This window comes from Pseudochaenichthys georgianus, chromosome 10, assembly GCF_902827115.2.
Source record: "Pseudochaenichthys georgianus chromosome 10, fPseGeo1.2, whole genome shotgun sequence".
NCBI lineage: Eukaryota > Metazoa > Chordata > Actinopteri > Perciformes > Channichthyidae > Pseudochaenichthys > Pseudochaenichthys georgianus.
The window spans coordinates 27,940,243-27,962,951 of record NC_047512.1 but is presented as its reverse complement, the minus strand read 5'-3'; the positions used below and the strand labels follow the sequence as shown (position 1 = coordinate 27,962,951).

The 22,709-nt window shown below is 44.1% G+C and overlaps 1 protein-coding gene across 3 annotated transcripts in view; it reads right to left on the bottom strand.

Moving 5' to 3' along the window:
• Positions 1–22,709, bottom strand: part of ppp2r2ba (protein phosphatase 2, regulatory subunit B, beta a) — a 49,016-nt gene that overhangs the window by 2,698 nt on the left and 23,609 nt on the right. For 2 of the 3 annotated variants that reach the window (XM_071204654.1, XM_034092415.2), the window contains exons 2-7: positions 8,293–8,390; positions 7,323–7,488; positions 6,226–6,338; positions 3,600–3,777; positions 3,228–3,392; positions 483–652 (exon numbers count right to left, since the gene is read on the bottom strand). In XM_071204654.1, coding sequence (XP_071060755.1) covers positions 483–652; positions 3,228–3,392; positions 3,600–3,777; positions 6,226–6,338; positions 7,323–7,488; positions 8,293–8,390 — 890 coding nt within the window. Of the gene's footprint in view, positions 1–482; positions 653–3,227; positions 3,393–3,599; positions 3,778–6,225; positions 6,339–7,322; positions 7,489–8,292; positions 8,391–17,231; positions 17,997–22,709 lie in introns of those variants that run through there. The other variant, XM_034092416.1, reaches the window with a different exon arrangement.

Genomic DNA, 22,709 nt, shown 5'->3' with positions numbered 1-22,709 from the left:
CCAACGACCTAAGTTCCTCACATCGCCATAAACTGCTCGACCATATGCTCTACTTTCAATAATCCCTTTCAGACCTGGTGACCTTGCTAAAACCCTAGCTAGCAGGTGGAGGCGCTGCTGGGATTGAATGGGGAATCCCTTGAGCTCGGCTGATGCCGTTATCAATCATGACCTGCCCTAAAATGGCTTCCCATGATCAGACAGTGTGGATCTGACCCCAGTGACCACACAGTGGGAGGTTATGCCCTTCAGGCTGCATCAGCAGCGGCACTATCTGTCTTTTTACCGACAGTCAGCTCAATAAGCCCGCCTGGGGTAATCGCTGAAGATGACAGTTACAGATTGGCAGGCGGACAGTGAAACAGGATTATGTTGAGCGATTAGTCTGAAATCAATACGTTTTGATTTGATCTTGACATTATTTAGGATTTTTCTCGCCGCCTTCGAACTAACAGGCCCATAAAAGTAAGATGAAAGCTTACCTGGTACGTCTCTAGTGGTTTGTTCTCCATTTGAAGGTCCCACACTTTGACAGTGAGGTAGTCCCTTGTCATCAGGTAGCGGCCGTTATGGCTGAACTTCACGTCAGAAATGGACGAGATGATTTCAGAGAAAAAGGAGCGAGTGGAGGGATCCTCAGGCTCCTCGAAGTCTAGGAGAGAAAAACAAAAAGCAGTTATCTTCTGACAGAGAAAACACATTTTACACCATGGGAGGTCGCTGCCCAAACAGGATGTTCTTCCTCCGGCAGGTCTTTGAATCATTCGCATTGAGAGATTTAGTTTGGGGTGGGGGCCGTCATTAGCAAACGATAACAGCCACAACAATGCTTTGGTGCGGAGTTTGCCGCAGCAGCTGCATCTCTTCATGGCATCATTTCTGTGTGTGTTTAGGGAGAGAGTGGTGGGTCATCAGCATGCTGGGTAAATATTGGTTATGATTCACATTGAGTCTGGCAGCTGCTGATCCGTGTGCAGGCCAACACGCTGGGGATACGAGCCAGGCATTCCATCGTTAGCTGTCAAGTTATTGTTCCTCCTCCACTTTTCCTCCCACCCTTCCTCCCCTCTCTACTCTCCATCTCTCCAAAAAATGCCCCCTCTCCTCCTCCTCAGCTGAGGCCCGGAGAATAGCTCTGTGATGTGTCAATGGGGAGTCTAACAAGGGGTACGAGAGATAAAAAATGGGGGGATGAGGTAGGGATAAGGAAAACAAATCAATGTCAAAGTGCTGGGCCCATTTTGGCCCCACTGGATTTGTGTGTGTGTCAGTGAAGGAGCTTAGGGTGTGTGCAATATGTGCATGTATATATGCATGTATGTGTGCGTCCCTGCCCTTCCTCCCTTTCCCACTGCAGGGGCGTATAATAGGGTCCCTGGGGAGTGGGCATGGGGGCTGCTGGGTCTCCCTCTCTGTGTCCTGGGGCCCTCCCCTTTACATCTAACCATCCTCAATCTGACACCAGCAGCAGGTATGGGAGGGGATACAGTATGATTGTGTTTTTTACGTACAAGGTTAAGGAAGTATCGTGTATGTGAGTGTGTGTTAAGGGACGGAATGTGTGTGTGTGCATGCGTGGGAGGGAAATATCGCTCTGAGCCATACACTGTTCATGCAGTGAGACAGTATGACCTGTCCCAAGGCTAAAGAGGCTCTGTGTGTGTGTGTGTGTGTGTGTGTGTGTGTGTTGTGTGTGTGTGTGTGTGTGTGTGTGTGTGTGTGTGTGTGTGTGTGTGTGTGTGTGTGTGTGTGTGTGTGTGTGTGCGTGTGAGCATGTGAGCAATGCATCTGTCAAGTGATCACACGTATATTTCAATGAAATATGAAACAGCACTAAATGCCACAACTTAAAATGTACACTTAAATGCAAACATATATTATATCTATTCCGCCCCAAAATAAATGATCATGTTGAATTGTACACGCCATGTTAGGGCATGAATGAACACATCAATATGTCTGAGGAAATGACTGGCATTATCGAACAATAAGGTGTGTCCATGAGGGACTAATGCGATTGCTCTTAAGCTATTGATTTTGCATCGAAAATGTCAATGTATTCATTATTCATTTGGCCCACGCGAACGCATGAGATGTAAGGCTTTAGAGAAGGCCGTCCATTGTTTGAAACACACAATGAGAATTATTGATGGGTTATCAACCCCTTCATATAAAGCAGAGGGAACCCACACAAAGGCAGAGCTGAGCGAATACATTCACTGCGAATTTGTGAAAATTGTCTCTTGGTTTCCCACCTCTGTCTTTTGTGTTGTGATAATGTATTTAAAAACATATATCAACACACTTTTTTGGAAAAATATGAGAATGAAGAAAGGTGATTTAAGATGAGAAATGATTGTATATGTATGTATAAATGTAAATGTATGTAGGAATAACTTGCATAATGATTTAAAGGACAATCATTGATCAAGTAAGGGGTGGGAATTAATAAGCATTTGCTTCCTCCTACTCCCTTTCGGACACATATGATTTATTATTAATATGAAGACATTTTTTGTTTTTTTTGTTGAATATACAAATTATTACCATGAATGTGGATAAATACTGTATTATAACAATACGGTATTCTGTTTTTCACATTTGTTATTTGTTATTTTTTAATCTGTTCGAAATAAAGACTGAAAGAAAGAAAGAAAGAAAGAACACACGTTCTTTTTCTGACCTTCCATTCTGCTTGAAGCTATAACATATTAATAATAATAGAACACCATGATATTGAGGTCCATTTCTTGTGTCGTTTATATGAATTTAAAGATTTTGATATCCAATAAAAGGAAAATGATATTCTACAATAAACTTCAAATGACACAAACTGGGTTTCTAATGTTTTAGACTGGATAATGACATTTGACTGTTTAAAGGGGCAATCAGTTATAGTCATTAAAGGGAGTCATTGATTCAGTTTAATGCAATACAATGCGACCAGTTATTCAAGCAAGGGGAATTGTATGCAGAAGCCTTCTTGAGAGAAGGCTTTGAAGCAACAGTGGAAGTGTAACATTTAAATAATACATAACAGTTAAGGAATAGAGAAATGATAAAGAACAAATAAAAGAACCACCCGATGCCTTTTCGTGGTGGCTAATGAGGCACCGTGGAACATAAACAATGCATGATGCTCGGCAAAAAGACTGGAATATTTTCACTTGAAAGACAATCTATAAAGAGATGCGTTGGCTCTTTGTCGTTACCCTGCTTGTACTCACATTTGCAATGTTTGTCACAGAGCGCGGCCTCTCTCATGTCACAGAGGCGTATGGAGCCCTTGCTGCTGCTGTAGGCGAAGGTGTGACACTGCTGGGGATGAAACTCTGCAGAGGTGATCACCTCCGTCAGCTCCTCCATGTTGGCTGGCTTTATGTCAACAATGTCTGAGAGACAGGCGTTAAGGAACAACTCAAACATTCAGACAGCTTCCTGTAGCATTCAGACAAGACTGTGGAGGCCAAACTCTGACAAATGCTATACTGTTTTGAATTCAAGCCCCGAAAGAACGACACATTTCCCGTAGCAACAGAGTGAAATAACAGGGTCACTCCCACATTTGAGTTCCTACGAAGGCGTGAGGAAGAGGATACTGAAGCTGCGGTCGGTGATCTCTAGGTTCCACAGGTTCACCCTGAGGTCGTCGGTGGAGATGTACGTCTGATAGTCGGAGTTGACAGAGATGGAGTTGATGTGGTACATGTGAGCGTTGCTGAATACTCGCCTGGCCGTAGCTTCCACCATCAAGTCCATGGGCTGCAGCACCGGCACCTATGGGTGAAGAAGACAGGTCAGTTCAAACTGTGCAACTGGAAACAAGGACAGAACCTACTCGGAAATCTGTGATTGGTTTCATTCCTCAAAGCTGTTTTAGATCGGTGTATATGGGGGAATGTAGATGCACATGGTTGCTAGTGTGCAATCACTTGGTGTGTGTGTGTGTGTGTGTGTGTGTGTGTGTGTGTGTGTGTGTGTGTGTGTGTGTGTGTGTGTGTGTGTGTGTGTGCACACGATCCATAACTAGATGACTCCAGGGATTCATATGACATTTACTCCACAAATCTTAATGAAACAGAGACAGTGACTGAGGGGCTCAGGCGCTGTTTGATATCAGCTTTCTACACGGCTACTCTGAGATTACTCACGCACGCACCCCCCCCTCCTCTCCTCTCTCATGTCAGTGCTGAAGAAGTCACTTCTGTTTTGTTGTTTGTGTGAGGAGAGGCGAAAAAAAGAGGGAAAGCGAAAGAGGTAAACAGAGAGATGGCCCGAGGGCATCGCTAGACCCTGCTGAGGAATGATAACTGAACTCTGCAGAATTAAGACGAGATCTCACACACACACACACACACACACACACTTTCACACATACGCAGTGCTGCTCGGTCTTCAAAGACAGCCAGCACCAGTCTGCATGCAGCCCCCCGTTGGCCAGATAAAACCCAGACAAAGAGAGTAGGGAGGGGAGCAAGAGAGGAGAACAAATCGACTGCTTCTTCCCTTTTCCTCCCGTCTGTTTCTGGCACTGCCAGAGAGACATGGCAGCCCAGCAGGCCGCTGTATCTCCATGGGTGTCACTTCATTTCCATGTCTTTCACCGGCCGTCCAGAGAGACACAGACCGTATTAACCCATAACCCCCAACACTGACAGTTACACGCTTCAGCTAGCTCTCGCACCTTCATAATGACCAAATACATTCTCTTCCTTATAGTATATGAAACAGAAGATTTAAAAATAAGATAATTCTGCTTTAAAAAGGCACAAATACTCTTAGAAGTCTATTTACAACATCATTTGTAGCCAGTTTCCTAGTTCAAAGCAGTTAAAATGTGTTTTCATAGACTTTGCATGATACAATAAAGAGCATTTATCGTCAGAATTAACTTAAGGCTACATTTCGGAATGATTTTTGGAAATTCATCATTTCCTCCATTTCCCCCCCCCCCCCCCCCCCCGCCAATGAGCAGATTTCACAGCCTCTAAACAGGATTGCCACAGGCCCCGGCCTGTCCTCCAGGTTGCTATGATCCCCTGGCCAGCCACACAAAGAAGGACAGACACGCTGAACACAGCACTAATCTACTATGGCAGACACACACACACATTTCACGTACACGCACATGTGTCTATGTGCCTGCCTGCTTTGTGAGGAAATTAAAGAGGTAGTGGAGTGATAAGAATGAGAGGGAAGGGGGAGACAGAGAGGATGATGCCTTCACGGTTTTCACCTCAGTGCTCATATCGATCACTCATTCTCACTTTCTACTACCACTCCAAGTTTAAAAAGGTCCAACGATTGTGTTTGCTGGTGGAATAAATCAGCCGGACGCTATCTTGCTTTACAGGAAAAGCTTTGACGAATAAAGTACAGACATAGTATGCATTTCTATCAAGTAGGATTAAAGGCTATCATAGCATAATGAGTGAAGGTTACGTTATCAGTTATTCTGTGCTGTACACATTCAGACTTTAGACGTTCGACTTTGGTCAGAGACAACATTTAAGCAGAAATAAACATGCAAGTTGTCTTTCAAGCCTGTCACATGTTTATTTGTGAGCTTCAAAGGAGCTGTTGAAGTTGTTACATGTATTGTAACCGAACCTAACCTTGGCTCTAGCTTTGTACTTAACTAAATTACTGTATAAACATTAAAGAGGTAACAATTTATCATCAAGAAGGCATATAAGCACATTTTCCCAATGTTAAAAATCACCATATGATTGGTTTTGAGGATAGTACAATTCCAAAGGTATGGCCTTGCTACATGTAGAAGACAAAAGATAGGTTAGATAATTATAAAATATTGTGGTGCAATATATGTTTATTTTCCTCTGCTTAGTAATATTCTTAAATTAAGCGTGTTGTCTGATCTGAGGTCAAAGGGATTTAAATGGTCAACTTAGGTATTTGTGGAAGTAACTTCAGAAAGTTGGCATATTAGATTAGATTAGAATCTGTAATGACCACACAGCCAGGCTGGTGGAGTTCGTGTTCAGTGCAGAGTTTTTACTTAAAGGAAATGTGAATGCAGTCGTATGAGACTGTAGCTCGAAATGTTTTGTTTGGAATTCTCTGGAATTGTCCCTTTCTTAAGATCATATTTGACTCTGAGCCAAATTGAAACCACCACACCAGCAAGACAAGACCCAGGGCTGTTAAGCTGACTCCATGTGACATTCAGGTGTTTGGGGTGATAGTTTCCTGTGACACTCTTACCCGTAGCGAGGTGATGGTCGACGGGTCTCTGATCCGACCGTCGTCATCCTTCAGGTTGTAGCCCTCCGGACGCTTGTCTCTCTCGCTGATCTTCCACAGCTTCACCGTCTTGTCTGGGATGGATACATCACACACACACCAACAGGGAGACACACAGAAACACAAAATACAGTCATATGACAGCTCACTACAGTGAATCTCAAATACAAGATGGACGCGGGGGGTGGGGCGGCCAAGCTGGCGTGTAGCTGGGCAGCAGCCAGCGGGAATGATGAATTGCGGCTCCTGTTTACATTTTGATGTCACAGATATCAATCTACACGTGGACTACATTTCCCTTCAGCAGTGTACGCTCACCATGAAAAAGCCATCTGGGCACTTTTCATTTCAGTCTCGCACAGACACCAGTTACATCCCATCTTCTCGGGCTAGTGAGGGGGATGGTGGCAGCAGTCAGGTTGTTGCCACTTCTTTTTTTAATTTCCGCTGTGAGTATTGGTGTCGGAGCAGCGAGGCCATCACCACAGGATCCTCCACCATCTGCTCCAGCCACCTCTAGCGCTTCTGTAGCAGCCATGCATGAAGCCCACAATCGGCAAGACGTCTCTCTGCTGATGTGTGTGAGCTAGCGTGCATGTATGGTGGCACATGCTTTGATGTGTGTGTGTGTGTGTGTGTGTGTGTGTGTGTGTGTGTGTGTGTGTGTGTGTGTGTGTGTGTGTGTGTGTGTGTGTGTGTGTGTGTGTGTGTGTGTGTGTGTGTGTGTGTTCCTGGTGTGGCAGCCATGCATGATGTTCTCAATCTGAAACGCTTCTGCTGGTGGCACTTGCTCAGCCAAGCGGAAAACCAATACATTCGCACAGACAGTCAAAAAGACATTTTGATGTGATATTAATAACGTCTCCTCATAAATCAAGTGTATATCTGACCGTTCAGCAGAGTGAGGAATGAACCATGGCTTTACTCAACACCGTTATTGAGTAACAATAACACTCTGCCCACATTTAAACACACTCTCATCATGACTGATGAATGGTCTATTCAACCACTTTGCCATGCTGCTACAGTAGAGGGGCCGCCTCAGCTAACTGACTGACCGTTGGTGGAGAGCAGGAAGTAGGCGGCGTTCTGCTGTGGAAGCCATTTGATCTTGTTGATCTTCTCCTCAATCTCCAAGCTCTTCAGGTAGTCAAACTCCGGCTCGTGGCTCTGGAATGTGCTGTAAACATTGTACTCCCCTCGACGCTGGGGCTGGCTCTTACTCTGCAAGAAGAGACACATAGTGAGAGGACAGTTCATTGGCTGTTAACTGCAGATGATTCAATATTGATATTGGTGTAAATGTTCATTGTATTCCATGAAATCTCCCCTAAAGTATCTTCAATGTGAGATGTTCTATTTGTGGCCATGCTAGTGGCTGTACATTGGTCCTATGACTTCTCATCTTGAGCCATTATTGGGTCATATTTGGCTAATGATTACTTGTTTATGACCTGCACAACTGATGACCTTTTTATTAGCCTCTGTTTCAATTTGTGTAGCTAGCACATTTTGGCATTGTAAACATTGTACATGCTAACCATCAGCCTGTTAGCTGTTAGCATTGTTAGCACTCCATAGCAGCTACACTGTGGATTACATCAGTCTATTTCAATATCTATATTTGTATGGCTTCTCCCTGACATGAAGCTTAAATTGTAGAGGTACTTTGCACCATCTGCACATATTTCTTTGTAATTCAGAATACATGTAGTCGATATCATTGGACACCTTGGCATCTTACCTCTGAATCAGAATTCATCTTAGTGGTTTTAAAAGATGTTTCTCCATTTAACACAGGTTTATAATAATGGCCCCACCTAAGCTTCTTAGCGATCACAGCCATTTTTGTTGTTCATGGTTTTAAGATATTCTGAACTTTCCAGCTAGCAATATTTTTTCAAATACACCTTTTCCCCCCCTGCTAGTTATTTAAAAGCTAACAATACAAGTTTAATATTCCAAGGCTGTCAAATCCTCTCAGTGGAAGGGCGGGATCATTAGTGTTGCATTGTTGGCATTTCCTACCTCCTGCTCCCTCTGGAAGACAACCACCCTGCCTCCTTTATCCCCGGTGGCCAACAGCTCCCCCGATGAGTTAAACTCAACCGTTGAGATAATGTCAGCTGCAACACAGGAAGCAAAGCAGAGAGGGGGAGAAAATGTCAGTATGGACGGCATGCACAAAGCTGTCAAGGTATCAGTCGGACAGAAACAAAGAGCCTTCAGTTAGATCTGGTACAGTGACTTCTAGAAAAAAGGGAAATCTCTTGACAAACCCACAGAGGACTCTTCGGCACAGATACCCTGGTTTGGTGAAATATGGGTTAGGAGAAGCCATTGATTGAGTCACTGCATGATATCAACTAATGCAGCCCCTTGTCTGACTGAAGTGAGCCAATCTGTGTCATTTAATTGCACTCCTGCTTTTTTTAAGGGCACTAATAACGCCAATCACTCTCTCCTCCCGGTTGCAAGCCCCCGTGCAGCTCAGGGACTCTCCTGCTCCTTCATTAAGAAACCTCAGTCATACACCTTTCAAACATGACCTTTTAGCACTTAATATATGTCCATGCATGTGTAGCACACTGTGTTAATGTTCGATCTCTGCAGTGCATCAACAGGGTGACACAAAAACACAAGAGCAGTAAGATACATGTGCTTCATCGCCAACATCTCTCAGTGTCTCTTTGCATAGCTACAGTTCCAACACAAGTAGATAACAGACACCTAGCCTCAAGGTAGCGCTCATACATCTGCCTTGATTTCGGAGAGGCTAATGGTGACTGTAGCTATTATACAGCCCTGGGCTAAAAAGTAATATGCATAATATGTCTGTCACACACACACATACACACACACACACACACACACACACACACACACACACACACACACACACACACACACACACACACACACACACACACACACACACACACCACACAAAGACACACACCACAGCAGAGGCTAGCCCTCTGTTTAACAGTGACAATAATATTAGACAGAGAGAGAAAGAGAAGCTTGTTGTGTTGTGCCCCCCCCCCCCCCACGCCCTCTGTGGACCTGCTACTGGCGGAGCGCTGAACAGGAGAGGCGAACGTTGCTATGGAGACCGTTTCCATCTCTAGCGGCAGTCGGAGGGGTGTGTGTGTGTGTGTGTGTGTGTGTGTGTGCCAATAGCTCTCATACTTAGTTGCTGATGCTAGCTGTAATTCAGCAGACAGAGAGAGTGCTGCAATAGAGTGAAAAGCTGCTCCTGCATCTGGGGGAGTGAGTGCCGTTTCAATGCAGCACACAACTTCAGACAATGGAGTCCCCGTAGACGGGCTCATCCCTGCACGTAGAGCTGCCGTGCATTGTGGGAATGACTAAGCGCCATGTCTTCCACTGCATGTGTCCTCCCCTGGTTTCATCTAATTGTTGACGACACCGGAGGGATTCTTATGCCCATGTGTTGATAATGACATGAGGTGGGGGCGCCGATCCTAATCATATTCGAATCAGAAAACTAATTAACGTTTCGCAGACAAGACCCACTCTGACCTAATTACAGCTTGGGAGTACCCCACCGACAAGAAATATCGTCAAAGCAAAGACCCTCGCAAGTGCACAAAAACATGCCTGATTCTGAATCTGCACAGAGATGTGAATCGCAACCCCCCCAGCACTCACACACTCCCACACACACAACCGTGTATTCCCAAACACCATCAGGCCAAGGCCGCCGGTGTGAATCGAATTGAATCGGCTTAGCAGTCAGCATTCTTGAATCAAAGATTTTCTCTCTCCCTGTTCTTTGTTCACTCTTTCTCCTCTCTTCTCCCCTCATCATTAACCCATTAAGTCACTGAGGAGTAACAGTAATTGATGGGTGCCATTTTAACGAGTTTACACACGGATACATCCTTCAATCATCTCACTGAATGGAGAACCGTGGCGAGGCAGTGGAGGGGAAACTCCGAGTAACGTGATGGAATGCTTCCCGAAATGAGATTTTCCTCATGCAAATGAATTCAAACACGAGACAACTGCAATTTATTCAACCTCGGCTACTGATGAAACCGTGTTACAACGGCAACATACAGTGTGTTCAAACAAACTTTCATTACAGAGAACAAACTGCTTTGCAGCGGAGTCGCAGGTGGGCGGGGTCTCTGTCACGATTTCTGCGTGCACCGGATCAACATCAGCAGGTTCAAGGTGGACTTGAATTAGCATTAGGCTGATCAAATGTGTACTTACACACACTGCCTCATACACACACAGCTTCATCAGCAGACCCTAACCAGATGAAGCCCATAAATCCTGTGGCCAGCCAGGTCTGACGCAGACAGGTCAGCGCTTCTTGATGCTTCGGAGGGATGCTCGAGATAACACACATCCATCACAGGTAATAACACAGACAAGCCTGCTGGCCCGCTGCTGTGATGTGTGAGTATAACTGTGTACGTAAGACTGAACAAACACAGGCCGTTATCTGTTTCTATTCACCGGTCTGAACCTCAATAACCTCCCTTCAGCATGCAATATAGAATTGGGACGTTCCAATTGGATGGAAACATAGATATGCATTGATTCTGGAATGAAAAGCGTGCACGAGGTACCAGAAACTCAGGGTGGGGAACGGGGATATTGGATGTATTTATAGACGCCTGGCAAGCACCATCCATCCCGCATAACAGAAAGGGCCGCTAAAAGAAAAAGATGGGGGAAGTCTGGGAAGCAAGTAGGTCAATAAAAGATCGTACAGTGAGTCTCGTCGGCGCAGACTACAGCAAAGACAAAAATAGGAGCGCCCTGGCTAATCTCTAGACAACATGTAATCCTTGTAGGAGTGGAAAAAAACTAAAGCAAACAACTTGAGTTGATCCTGCGGTATTGGACGGTTGTGTAAGACAAACAGACCCAACATGATACATTGGAAAGCTAGTTGCGTAAGTGACGTGTAATAATTCCAGGTAGAGGGAGGGACGTGAGCAACATGGTGTCGTGTAAATGCTTTGTTAGCCATTGATGTGGAGAGGAGAGGATTACAGCACTTGTGCTGAGCTGCCTGCGTCAATGGATCAGGACAGGGGATCATTCACGTCCGTTCTCGTACTCTCTTTCACACGGCACTCTTGTTTTTTCAAATCAACAATACGTATCGGCTATCTATAATAATGGAAATCAATTCAATTCTTGGCTTTGAGATTCCAAACAGTGTTGATGGGATTTATTTAGCTAATATACCAGTGGAATTTAGTGGACAAGTATCTTCTTCAAATATTACTGACAGCCAGCAAAAAGGCAATTACCAAAAAATGGCTTGATCCACCAACAAAGGGAGAATGGATACACATTGTAAATGACTTGTTTCTCTAAGACTCTGTAGTGAAAAATGTGACAATTACTGGTCCAAATGGGTTTTGCACATGAAGAGGGGGGTCACATAACCCTGAGATATTTATTTTATTTTTGCTTTACTCATTTTGGTACAATAGTCTATAATTCATGCATAACTTTGCTACTACTGTATGTTTCACACAGATTGGTTGTGAACCCGTTGTGAGGGAGATCTTCCCATATCACAAGAGTAATTGCTGAGAACATATTGATGATGTATTACCGCAGTGACCTGTATGTTGTATGTTACTTGTTGTTTCCTTTGTAATGTCTTAACAAATTAAAAATAAAGTATTACAAAAAAAAAAAACAATACGTATCAATCTTCACTTTTTCGATCCGGGAACCACATACCCGCATGTTTCATACATTGGAATAGGCAGCTGATAACGGCTTCACTTCACACAAGCAACAATGGAGATCAATCGAAATGTTGAATAAACCCTGCTCGTAGCTACCTGCTGGTCCGGTGCCCAGCCGTTTGATTAAGGGTTTATTAGGTTTTATTAACAGCACACAAAGAGACGGAGCACAATGCAGCTCTCTTCATCTGAAGAGCGTGACTCTTTGTAAGATCTGGAGTGAACAAGCTAATTAACCTGGTTGCTCCAGGATCAGCCTCTTGAGAGTCAGACATAACGTGTGTGTGGGTGTGTTTACTTTCTCCCTTTTGTACGTGTACGTATGCTAGCTTTTCTGTATCCCCCTGTCCGGGGAGTAGAGGGTGAAATGGGCGAGACGTGTTACTGCTTCATTTCTCACACTTCATTAACACTTTGCCGTGACTACAGACACGCCCCCGGACGAGAAGAAGAAGTGGAGAAAAGCAGTGAAATCAGCGATCGATTCCTGCATGCTCCAACATGAACACCAAGAAGGATCATTTAAGATGCTTGTTATTTGGTATTCTCTCAGAAATTCAAGATGCAGGAGGGGGGGATGGTGGGGAAGCGGGGGTGCATGGAATTATAATCCACCAAAACAAAAGCTGCCTCTCTACCCGTCTGTGTTGCTCCAGTGCAATCCCTTTCATCTTCTTGTTTTCAACGCATCAAACATTCGACGGTTGCTGTACACACTAAAATCCTGTGTATACAGTAACCTTATCAACGAAACATGAACTATTCAGAGTGACGATGCTTCTTGGACAGGACACAGGAATTAGCTATCAAAACTTACAAATGTATCCCATGATAAAGTCCAGAAAGGTCAAACACTACTTACCCTTCAGGCTAGCAGTACTCTGGAAGACTCACCTACACTGCATGTATCACCGTGACGCCTCAAATGAACTGGAAGCCAGTTGAGGAAAAAGGATATTTTTTGTAATCGTCTTACAGTAGCAACGCCATGGGTATTCTTTTAATAAATTCTCATTAAATGTGCATGGAGCTGCAGACTTAATAAGAAGCTAATCAGGGGATGAAAGCAGCTGCTGAATAAGGAGTGTGACTCGCCCCAACTTCACAGCTTGCCATTAAGCGCCCGCCACCCCCACACCAGCCCCCATACACACACACACACACGTAGACATTATCTTTCTTGCGCTCTACGTGGCGAGGCGGGGTTCGGCGTTTTGAGTGTTTCGTATTGAATAATGGATAGGACCTGGGGGTATGGTGGGCTAAGTCTTTTTGATGCCGGGGTCCTAAAGTGTGGCCCCAGGCTGTTTGCATTGGCACAGGCAACCATAGTCGGTGCTGCTCTCTCATCAGCAGCTGCAATAAAGGCTGTAAGCTGTGTGTTACAGGACTGCATCAGTATGCAGCGGGGCTAGAGGGCTCACATCACACACAAGCTTGTACTCGCATCAGACAGAGGCGAAGCAGAAAGAGAGAGAAAATAGGAGACAGAGGGGGCAGGGGAGAGAAGGTGGAAGGGATTACATGTCCTACCAATAGATCTTTAGGTCATTGTTCCGGTAGCTAAATTGTAAAGGACCAGAAATCAATACCAAGGCAGACATTAGGTCAGGTCCTGCCTCACAGCAAGGAAGCTAAATGTTCACACCCCAAGTTGTGTTGGGCTATTTGGCAATTTCATCCATTATAGGAACATACAAGGTGCAGATTATGAAAATGAACTCAGAACCATGTTGTCGGAGCGTCACAGTCCATTGACTCCACACACCGTGACATACACAGCTGCAGTGAGACATGCCATCCATTCTATCACCATTAGCGATGTGTCACCTGCAAGCGAACGTGAATGCAAATCAGACAGTAATGTCATTTGTAATCTTTCAGCTAGACATCAACGATGTGTTGGGGAACTTTGCAATGTATGCACAAAATGTGATTTAGGGTCTCTCCATCAAAACAAACACATCATTTAGTGCTGCTTTCAAGCGGCGCAACATTATCAGAGTTTGTTATTGTAGTCTACTCCTCCCGTTAGCTTTCATTTATTGTTCACTCAGGTGTTTCTTACCTGGAGCAGAGTTATCCGAGGATCCGAGGTTGCCCTGTTGGCTTTCCTTTCTATTTATCTGCACTCTACCTTTGCTGCTGTAATGGCCTAAATGTGCGCGTTGGACGAATAAAGCATTTCAGATTCTTGTAAAACGTATTTCTCCGTCACGGTTTGGCGGAGTGGCTGCAAGCTAACTGCTAGCCTTGACGTAGTTTATTTCACTGATAATCGAAGATACATGCTTCCATTGAATACTTTATTTATGTCAATGTACGACTTTTTGCAGTCAACTTGCTGGTACATTTGGAAAAGCAACCGAATAAAAGAGATTGTTACCTCCTTAGGTTTGGATATTGTTACATTTGATATAATGGAGGTACACAACTCAAAATGATATGTAACATGGTTCTGGTCTAGTGATTTTAGACATTTGAATGCGGAACTGTTATATTATATCTTTATGCTTGAGAATAATTTAAATTAACAAGTATGAACGACCAGTACAGCTTTACTCACAGCGTGTACACGTTATGTAGTCGACACAGCGGGTCAATGTATCCGCCCACAGACCCACTGAGGCGTGGGATTGGTGCAAACCAAAGGTCAGCGCGGGTGACATCATTAAAATGTGACATAATTTTAGTGTCCTGCTGCTGTGGGCAAGCGCGGCCTGAGGGGAATCCCTACCAGCTCGCCGACACTCATCAGAGACCTGCCTGTGTGTGTGTGTGTGTGTGTGTGTGTGTGTGTGTGTGTGTGTGTGTGTGTGTGTGTGTGTGTGTGTGTGTGTGTGTGTGTGTGTGCGCGTGCGTGCGTGTGTGCGTGTGTGTGGTCTGAATGGGCCGAACCTGAAGGAACATGTGCAGTTTTGTGAATTTATGAGGACGGGCAATATGATCTTTGGCTTCAGACTGACTTCATACCACTTAGGAGACAAGAAACGAGCGAGTGAATGGGCAAGTGCGCGCACACACACACACACACACACACACACACACACACACACACACACACACACACACACACACACACACACACACACACACACACACACACACACACACACACACACACACACACACACACACACACACACACACACACACACACACACACACACACACACACACACACACACACACACACACACACACACACACACACACACACTCATTCATGGTATATGAGGTGTATCCATCAGTGATAAATTAGAGCAATAAAATATAACAAAGGTAGACGTTTGTTGTTTGAAAAGCGCAGATGGGCCACAGACCAGACAGTGCTTTGCTTTCAGAGACAGGTTTTACACCCTGGGTAACTCGTGCACGTTCCGCTGATCAAATGAATGAAACAGATCGAGAAGAGGAAGAACCCCTACTGTTTTCCATCTCAGCACACACATCAAACAAATCACACCCACACTCCCACCCCACTCCACTTCTTCTCGCTGTAAACCAGTGGCTGTGTGTTTAGCATTGACAGGGAATCATCTGTAGGAGCAGGAGAGTAAATGATGATGATCAGCCATGTTGAAATGAAGGGGGAAAAAATACATTGAGGAAAGCAGCAGGAGAAACGGTGAGAAGGAGACTCTCTGCTTTAAGGGCTTTGACTTTGTCTCTCCTCCAACCTGCAGTGGCATCTGTAACCTGAACTGGTGGCAAATGGAAGAAGCTCTTGTGGCTCGGACCCTCCCTGCAGCTACACACACCCTCCACCAACCCATATACGTACAGCCCCAATAGCCCGTTATGACATTCTATCAAATTCTGAAGATAAGTTGTGCGGTTTGCTATTTGGTTGTTCAATACCGGGATGCTCCTTTTAAATAAAAAAATATATATATTTTATAGAGGTTCTATTTTACACCTTGTTGTAAATGGGTATTGCAATGAATATAGTACTGCAGGCCAGGGACTATCTTTGAACTGACTTCAACATGAAATATAAAGACCACTCAATGCACTAATATATAATATATTAGAAATAATATAGAAATATCTATACAATACCTTGGTATCAATTATTTGTTAAATAACTACATTATTAAAGAGAATAAAATAGACATCCTCATAGAAGTAAATGTATACTTTGAGTTATTATGTGTTAAAAATAAGTATTGATGTGTAATTTGATACATTTAGAGTCAATGTACATTACAGCATTGCAGGATGACATTAAAGATGTTCAGTTTGCAATTAAAGCTTACTGATATTACCACAGCAGTTAACTTTCATAACCGATATGAATAATACAATGAAGTGAATGTGGAACAAGGTGGTAATAAGATTAATGAAAGCGTTTCCACTTTAAATCAATGGTTAATGTTGATCAATGATGTAAGCAGATGGGGGAGAGGTGGAGCTGATTGGTGGAACATAAGGGAACTATTTCCCATCAATTAGATAACATGCTGATCATTGAAGGGCTGATTGGTGGTCAATGAGAAGGAAACACACACACGTGCAGAAGCAGCATTTAGGCTGAAGACTACAAAAGCTATTGTTTGCAGATCCAATTATGATCATAGCTGCTTTGCGTGTGTGTTTAAAAGAGACATCCACATTTCAATACACTGCCTCTAAAAATGAGGGCCTCTTCTCTGTGCAATTATTTCAATAAGTGAACATTGAATGAAAAAAAATAAACCATCAATTCAATCATTTTAAACTGCATTACATGTTTACTTCATACACTCCAGACTAAGGCTTTACAGGAGGCTTTATCCCATTACTTCCCATGGCCCAAACAGATTAAAGCCCTGATTCCCCTCGGTCAGGATGATCATCTTAAAATAGCAGGCATGGTGGGAAGCCACCTCATCGTCTCATGCTCAGCTACAAGCTCCATGTTTATGACAAATGACTGGAATATTCCTTTAATTCCCCTATAGCTTATATGGTGTTTGGGTTATTAAATGCTCTTTAACTCGCATTTACACACGTTGTGGGCCAAACAGCATCACGATAGCCTGATATGATATATTTATTTGATACTTAGGCCATTTATATTTTTTAACAGATATTTTTCGGATTTCTTTGAGATTCCCATGCAGTGACTTTGGTTTGATGTGATATGTGCACCCCTCTAGCAACAGCCTCAGGTTATTTCCTATGCAGGTAAAGCAGTTTAAATTAAATAATGTTTCCTTTCATCGATTTAAATACCTTCGGTTGCATAGTTATGCTCGCGAAGGAAGCTGTTGTTGATTTTCCGGGTGTCACTCTCTTCCTCCATTGATAAATCGGCTGTTTCGGGATCCTGAACGCGGCAGACCTGCTCCCATCATGCCCGGTACCGTCAGCAGGCGGGCTGTGGGACCAGCGGGGGGGCTGTCATGGCTCCAGATCTCCGGTGTAATCAACACAATCACGATCAAATCCCTGTGATGATGGTGGTGGTCGTGATGGTGGTGACGATGTACGGGCAGGTCCTGTCCACACCTCAGGGCGCATTCAACCGCGACGCAGTGACAGTGCCGATTCCAACACTGGATTAAATACCTTAATTATATTAGCGCGTTAGATCCTCCGCTTGAGACACGCAGGCCTATGTCTCTCCAGGAATACAATACAATATGATCACATACACCACAGATCGCCTGTAGAGCTGGTTAAAAAATAAATATGAAATGTGTTGTTGAAGGTGCAGCAGCGCACTCCGTAAAGCTCTTGTGGAGGATTTGAGTTTAGGCAAGCGAGGTTTGCCCCCTCCCAGTGCCAGCGGGGCGGGCGGGACTATGCGTCAACAAGCTTGCTCCGATCACTTCTCCGTTTCCATGTCAGGCTCTCAGCTTCCAGAGTTGCACCTTTCGCCTTTCCGTATCCTAACAATCCTGCAGGGTCTCCTCTCTCATTCATTCACTGGCCACTCAGCTGACTCACTGTGCCGGATAGCACAGAGCAGAGCCGTGCTGTATTACCCACCGAGGAGGGCCCCTCCCATCTTTAAAAACCACAAGCAGCGAATGTAACGCTCACTGGAAACACCACCACCGAGGAAGAGAGCATATTCTGATGACCACCTACAATGTGTGTGCATGTAAATCAGACAGTTTGATTATTGTCTCGACACTCTGCACTGCATCGCCATCCATCCCTCCATCTTCATCCTGCTTGCCTGCTGCAGAGGCATCTATCACAGTAGATTGAGCATACTTTATGTGCTTCCCTCAGTGCAGAGCTCTGTTCACCAAGAGAGCACAACAGATGCTTTATGAGATGAGTTAAATGCTGTAGGAAGCGCATGACAGGGCACAGTTTGGTCCGAACACTTGAGAAATGGGCGTGAAGTTCAGATTCAGAGAAGTCTGGGCTGAGAAGGACACAAAAGGAGCGCCACGGAGAGAGAGGGATGAGTCGAGGAAGAGAGAAGACCGGAGAGCCACAGAGGGCAGAAGAAGATGAAAAATCCCAGACGCTGATTAATTAGATTAGTATACGACCGCCGCCTGCGCCTCTTTCTGGAAAGCTCTCATTTCCATGCTGAGTTTTAATAACAGAACAAGACCTTCGACTGGTCAAACCGTAAGCTTTGATGAGTGTGTGTGTGTGTGTGTGTGTGCGTGTGTGTGTGTGTGTGTGTGTGTGTGTGTGTGTGTGTGTGTGTGTGTGTGTGTGTGTGTGTGTGTGTGTGTGTGTGTGTGTGTGTGTGTGTGTGTGTGTGTGTGTGTGTGTGTGTGTCTCAGATGTGTTGCTGCAGTGCATCTACTCACTTTACCCTAAATCCCTCAAGCTCCACAAAGGGACTGGGTATCTCCCCGGCACGAGCCTCAACACACACACACACACACACACACACACACACACACACACACACACACACACACACACACACACACACACACACACACACACACACACACACACACACACACACACACACACACACACACACACACACACACACACACACACACACACACACACACACACACACACTCACAGCAGCAGCAGCAGCAGCAGCAATAAAGAGATTGTGGAGCCCCCTCTCCTAAATGCATTAACTCTCTAATCCATGGGACCATTTGCACTTCCAATCCTCTGCTCCTGTACTAATGGGTATCTGGCTGTGAGGGTGGCAGGCTGCTCGTGACTGGAAAACAGGGCCTTCCTACACATGCTATTTAACACCCCATCACCCTCCAACCTCCATCTCCCCATCAGAATACATTACAGGACGCTATCCATGCGGGGAGATAATGAAGGTTGGTGGTTCACATGCTTTCGTGTTTACAGTCCTCTGCTCCCTTAATGAAATCTGCAGAGGAACTCTGTCATCCTTGTCCCTCTCAGATCTGACTGAGTGGTCAGCGATGCTTCCCATCTCTATCAATATTTAAACAGGCTCCACGAGGACAAAAGACACTCACATTGTTCCTCTTCCACAAAAGACTTACGGCTAAGTTACAGCCGAGCAGCAAGACGGGATGAAATTGAAATGCTATCGATGAAACAATGGGTTTAGCAGAATGAAGCCGCATGGATGAGAGGTTCAGGTTTGTCAGATTGTGTTGGGAGGCTAAGGGGGTGGGGGGTTATGAGGAGGAGAGACAGACAGATGAAGGGCAGGGTTGGCAGTTAAAGGCACCGAGATATTTGACTGTATAATGAGTGGTGAATGCTGCTCGGAGCCAGAGCCTGGGATCAATGCTGCCGCTCTAATAACATTCACCATCTCGCTCCTTGCCTCTCCCATTCCTGGTGCATATATGCCAATCTTCTCCCCCCGTAACCCCCCCCTATCAAGTCCGAATGTGACCACACTGGCTCCTGTGCAGATGGAAAGCAACAACCCTGACTGGAAACCAGTACGACTCTTATTGATGCTATCATGTAACCTTCAAGTGATTCCAGGATCGATTTTAGTCGGAGATCCTTTACTCGAAATGCCTCAAGTTTGTGCACCCAATGGCTCATGTATTGCTCCCTTCCATACCTCCAGCCACTTGTTCTCCTCTGCTGGCTCACTTCTCTCGCTCATTACATCCCATCTCTCTCTCCTCTGGGTAGGAGACCGGTGACGGCGCGTCTACGGCCCAGCTGCTGCGTGTCAGACTTGCAGGAAATGCTCGGGGGGCCACGAGGATTGGAGAGCGTGTCCTCAATTCTCCTCTGTCGTATGGACAAAGTGGGTGAAATTAGGCTACAGCAGCCCGAACATAGGGACACGATCACATGGCAATGATATTTTAGTCATGCCCAATTGCTTTCCTTGATGTGTGGTAATTGCTTGACCTGGGGAAGCCGTTGTTGGTTTGGCTACAGGCGGCAACAACGCTGCCTGCATACCAAGCAGTATATACATTCACACAGTATAGATATTTGACCACACAGCAGAGTTATACTTCGCCTTCACTGCAAATCCCTCAAAGCTCTCGATACTGCAGTCGATGGTATATTGACCACTGCATAAGGTCTGGTTTAAATAGGGTATAATATTGATTACTTTCATCCAGTTAATCCAACAAATATGAGATTAAGATAGATCAATACAAAATATATTAGAAAGCCATATTGTTAATAATATATAGGAAAAATATCTTAACACGAGAGGTGGAAAATTAATCATTGTGCAGTTAATCTAATTGACCGGTAGACAGTAATTCAATTGTGTACTGATTTCCCTCAAAACAGTCAAATAATTACATCTGCAATGCCTTGAAGATAAATGAGTGAAATCCTGTGCAAATCAATCCAAAATCTGTATTAAATACTTTCAAACGCGAGATATGCCACTAAGATTGCCCAAAAATATTTAAAAAACATGTTTCTTCGGTGTGTAACTGATGGGTTCCTCTGAATGCATGCTTGATTTTCAATAGCGGGTCACAAAGCCTTACAGTATGTCTTCTGCAGTACGTCTCACAGAGTCTTCAGAATGGAGTCGGGTTGCAATATCGATATAGGGTTTATTTAAGTATAACGTTTCATATTTTTGTTCCTGTTTATGGATGGATTATGGATTAAATAAGAACAGGAATATTTGGTTTTGGCTAATCCAGTTTAATACAATTAAATGCCTGACATTTTTTTTTTCAACATCACATTGCTGGAAAAATCCTATTGCAAGACTATCTGCGAGTAACAGCCAGTCTAGCCGCTCTGTAGGCTGTACTGGCTACACTTTGACAAAGCCATGATAAAGATGCTGACGCTAGCACTGCAAAATGCTCAAAAAAGACAATGCGAGCATACTGATGTTCAGAAGGTAACCTGATAACAGTTTTCACCATCTAAGCATGTTATAAAGCTAACATTTATTGATTTCGGATGGTTATTTGTTTTGCTGATATTTTGTCGTGAAGTATTGGACAGACCAACAGTTTGACCTAACGATAGCTGTCAAGGGTTTAGCAAAGTTATTACCATTTATACAAAAGAGCTAATGGATGTGTTTACCAAATGATATGGGAATCCATTCAATAGTTGTCCAGACATTTAAAAAACATCAACCCAAAGAAAGAGCAAGAAAAAAAACTAAAGGGTAATTAAAGATGAACATCTTTATAAACAATGATATGCCAATGCATACAATAGTTGTCTAGATATTTCAGTCAGGACATTCTTTCCACCCAAAGAGCTGCTAGCATGGCTTAATAATCTATATTGCCATAAAGCATTGCTGCTAATTGATTTATAATATTGCCCACAATGGTTACATACAAATCTCTGAGAGTAAACACATCCATATTATTGCATGACATATACAGTCATAATGCATGATGCAATTGTGGATGAGTGTGAGTAAAGAACACAGGAACAGAAGAGTGAAAGTCAGTATTAAGATTCAACCTGAGGCTGACCTTTGCCCCCTTTATTTCCAGCTTTATTTTAGGGGCACTAAATGTCTCATTCAGACATGATACATTATTATCTCCAGGACAGGACAGGGTACTCTGTGATACTCACAAATATGAGTCCAGAAGGTTGGTAGCAGTGATGACGCTGTTTAAAAGTCACTTTGCTGGACAAGGGTGGATGAAATCCCTGATGTGAAATATATACAGCAAAGCCTATTTAGTGGCTGAGCTGATTAATATGACATCGCTCAGTGAGACGAGCTGTGTCAGAGCGCACTAACTGAGCTACAAAGTTGTCATGGTTATCATTTTCACTGCCGTTTCACTAGTTTTAGATCCCCTCAAAGTTATTAAACAAATAGGGATAATTCAGTAACATACATTTTTTATTTTTTTTATTTTTTATTTATTCATTTATTTAACAATCAAATGAACATTTCTGTAAATGTGCCGAGTTAGCCAAGAGGCTATTTTTCATCTGTAGTCCCTGGACAGTTTCCCTCCAAACATGCATTGGCTTCCATTAGCCATGCATCCCACCCTGGCATTAAGAGGAGCTAAACACATGGAGGGTAATAGGATTGCCCTGGCCGTCCATCTGTCAGGGGACTGAGCAGCAGAAACCCCCGGGACGCAGCACCCTGGCCTGATACACCTGCTTAGTCTGCCCTTTCTTTACGCTTTCTTCTCTGGAGATATTTATTCAGTAATAAAGCACAACCTCTGTGAGGGTAAAACACAGCCTTTCAAGTGTGTAAAAGCCAAAGGACTAAGTAAAAGGCTGGAAACACACGCTCCGAGGGAGTTTATAACCGCCTGGGTTGAAACATGATAAAATGCAGCT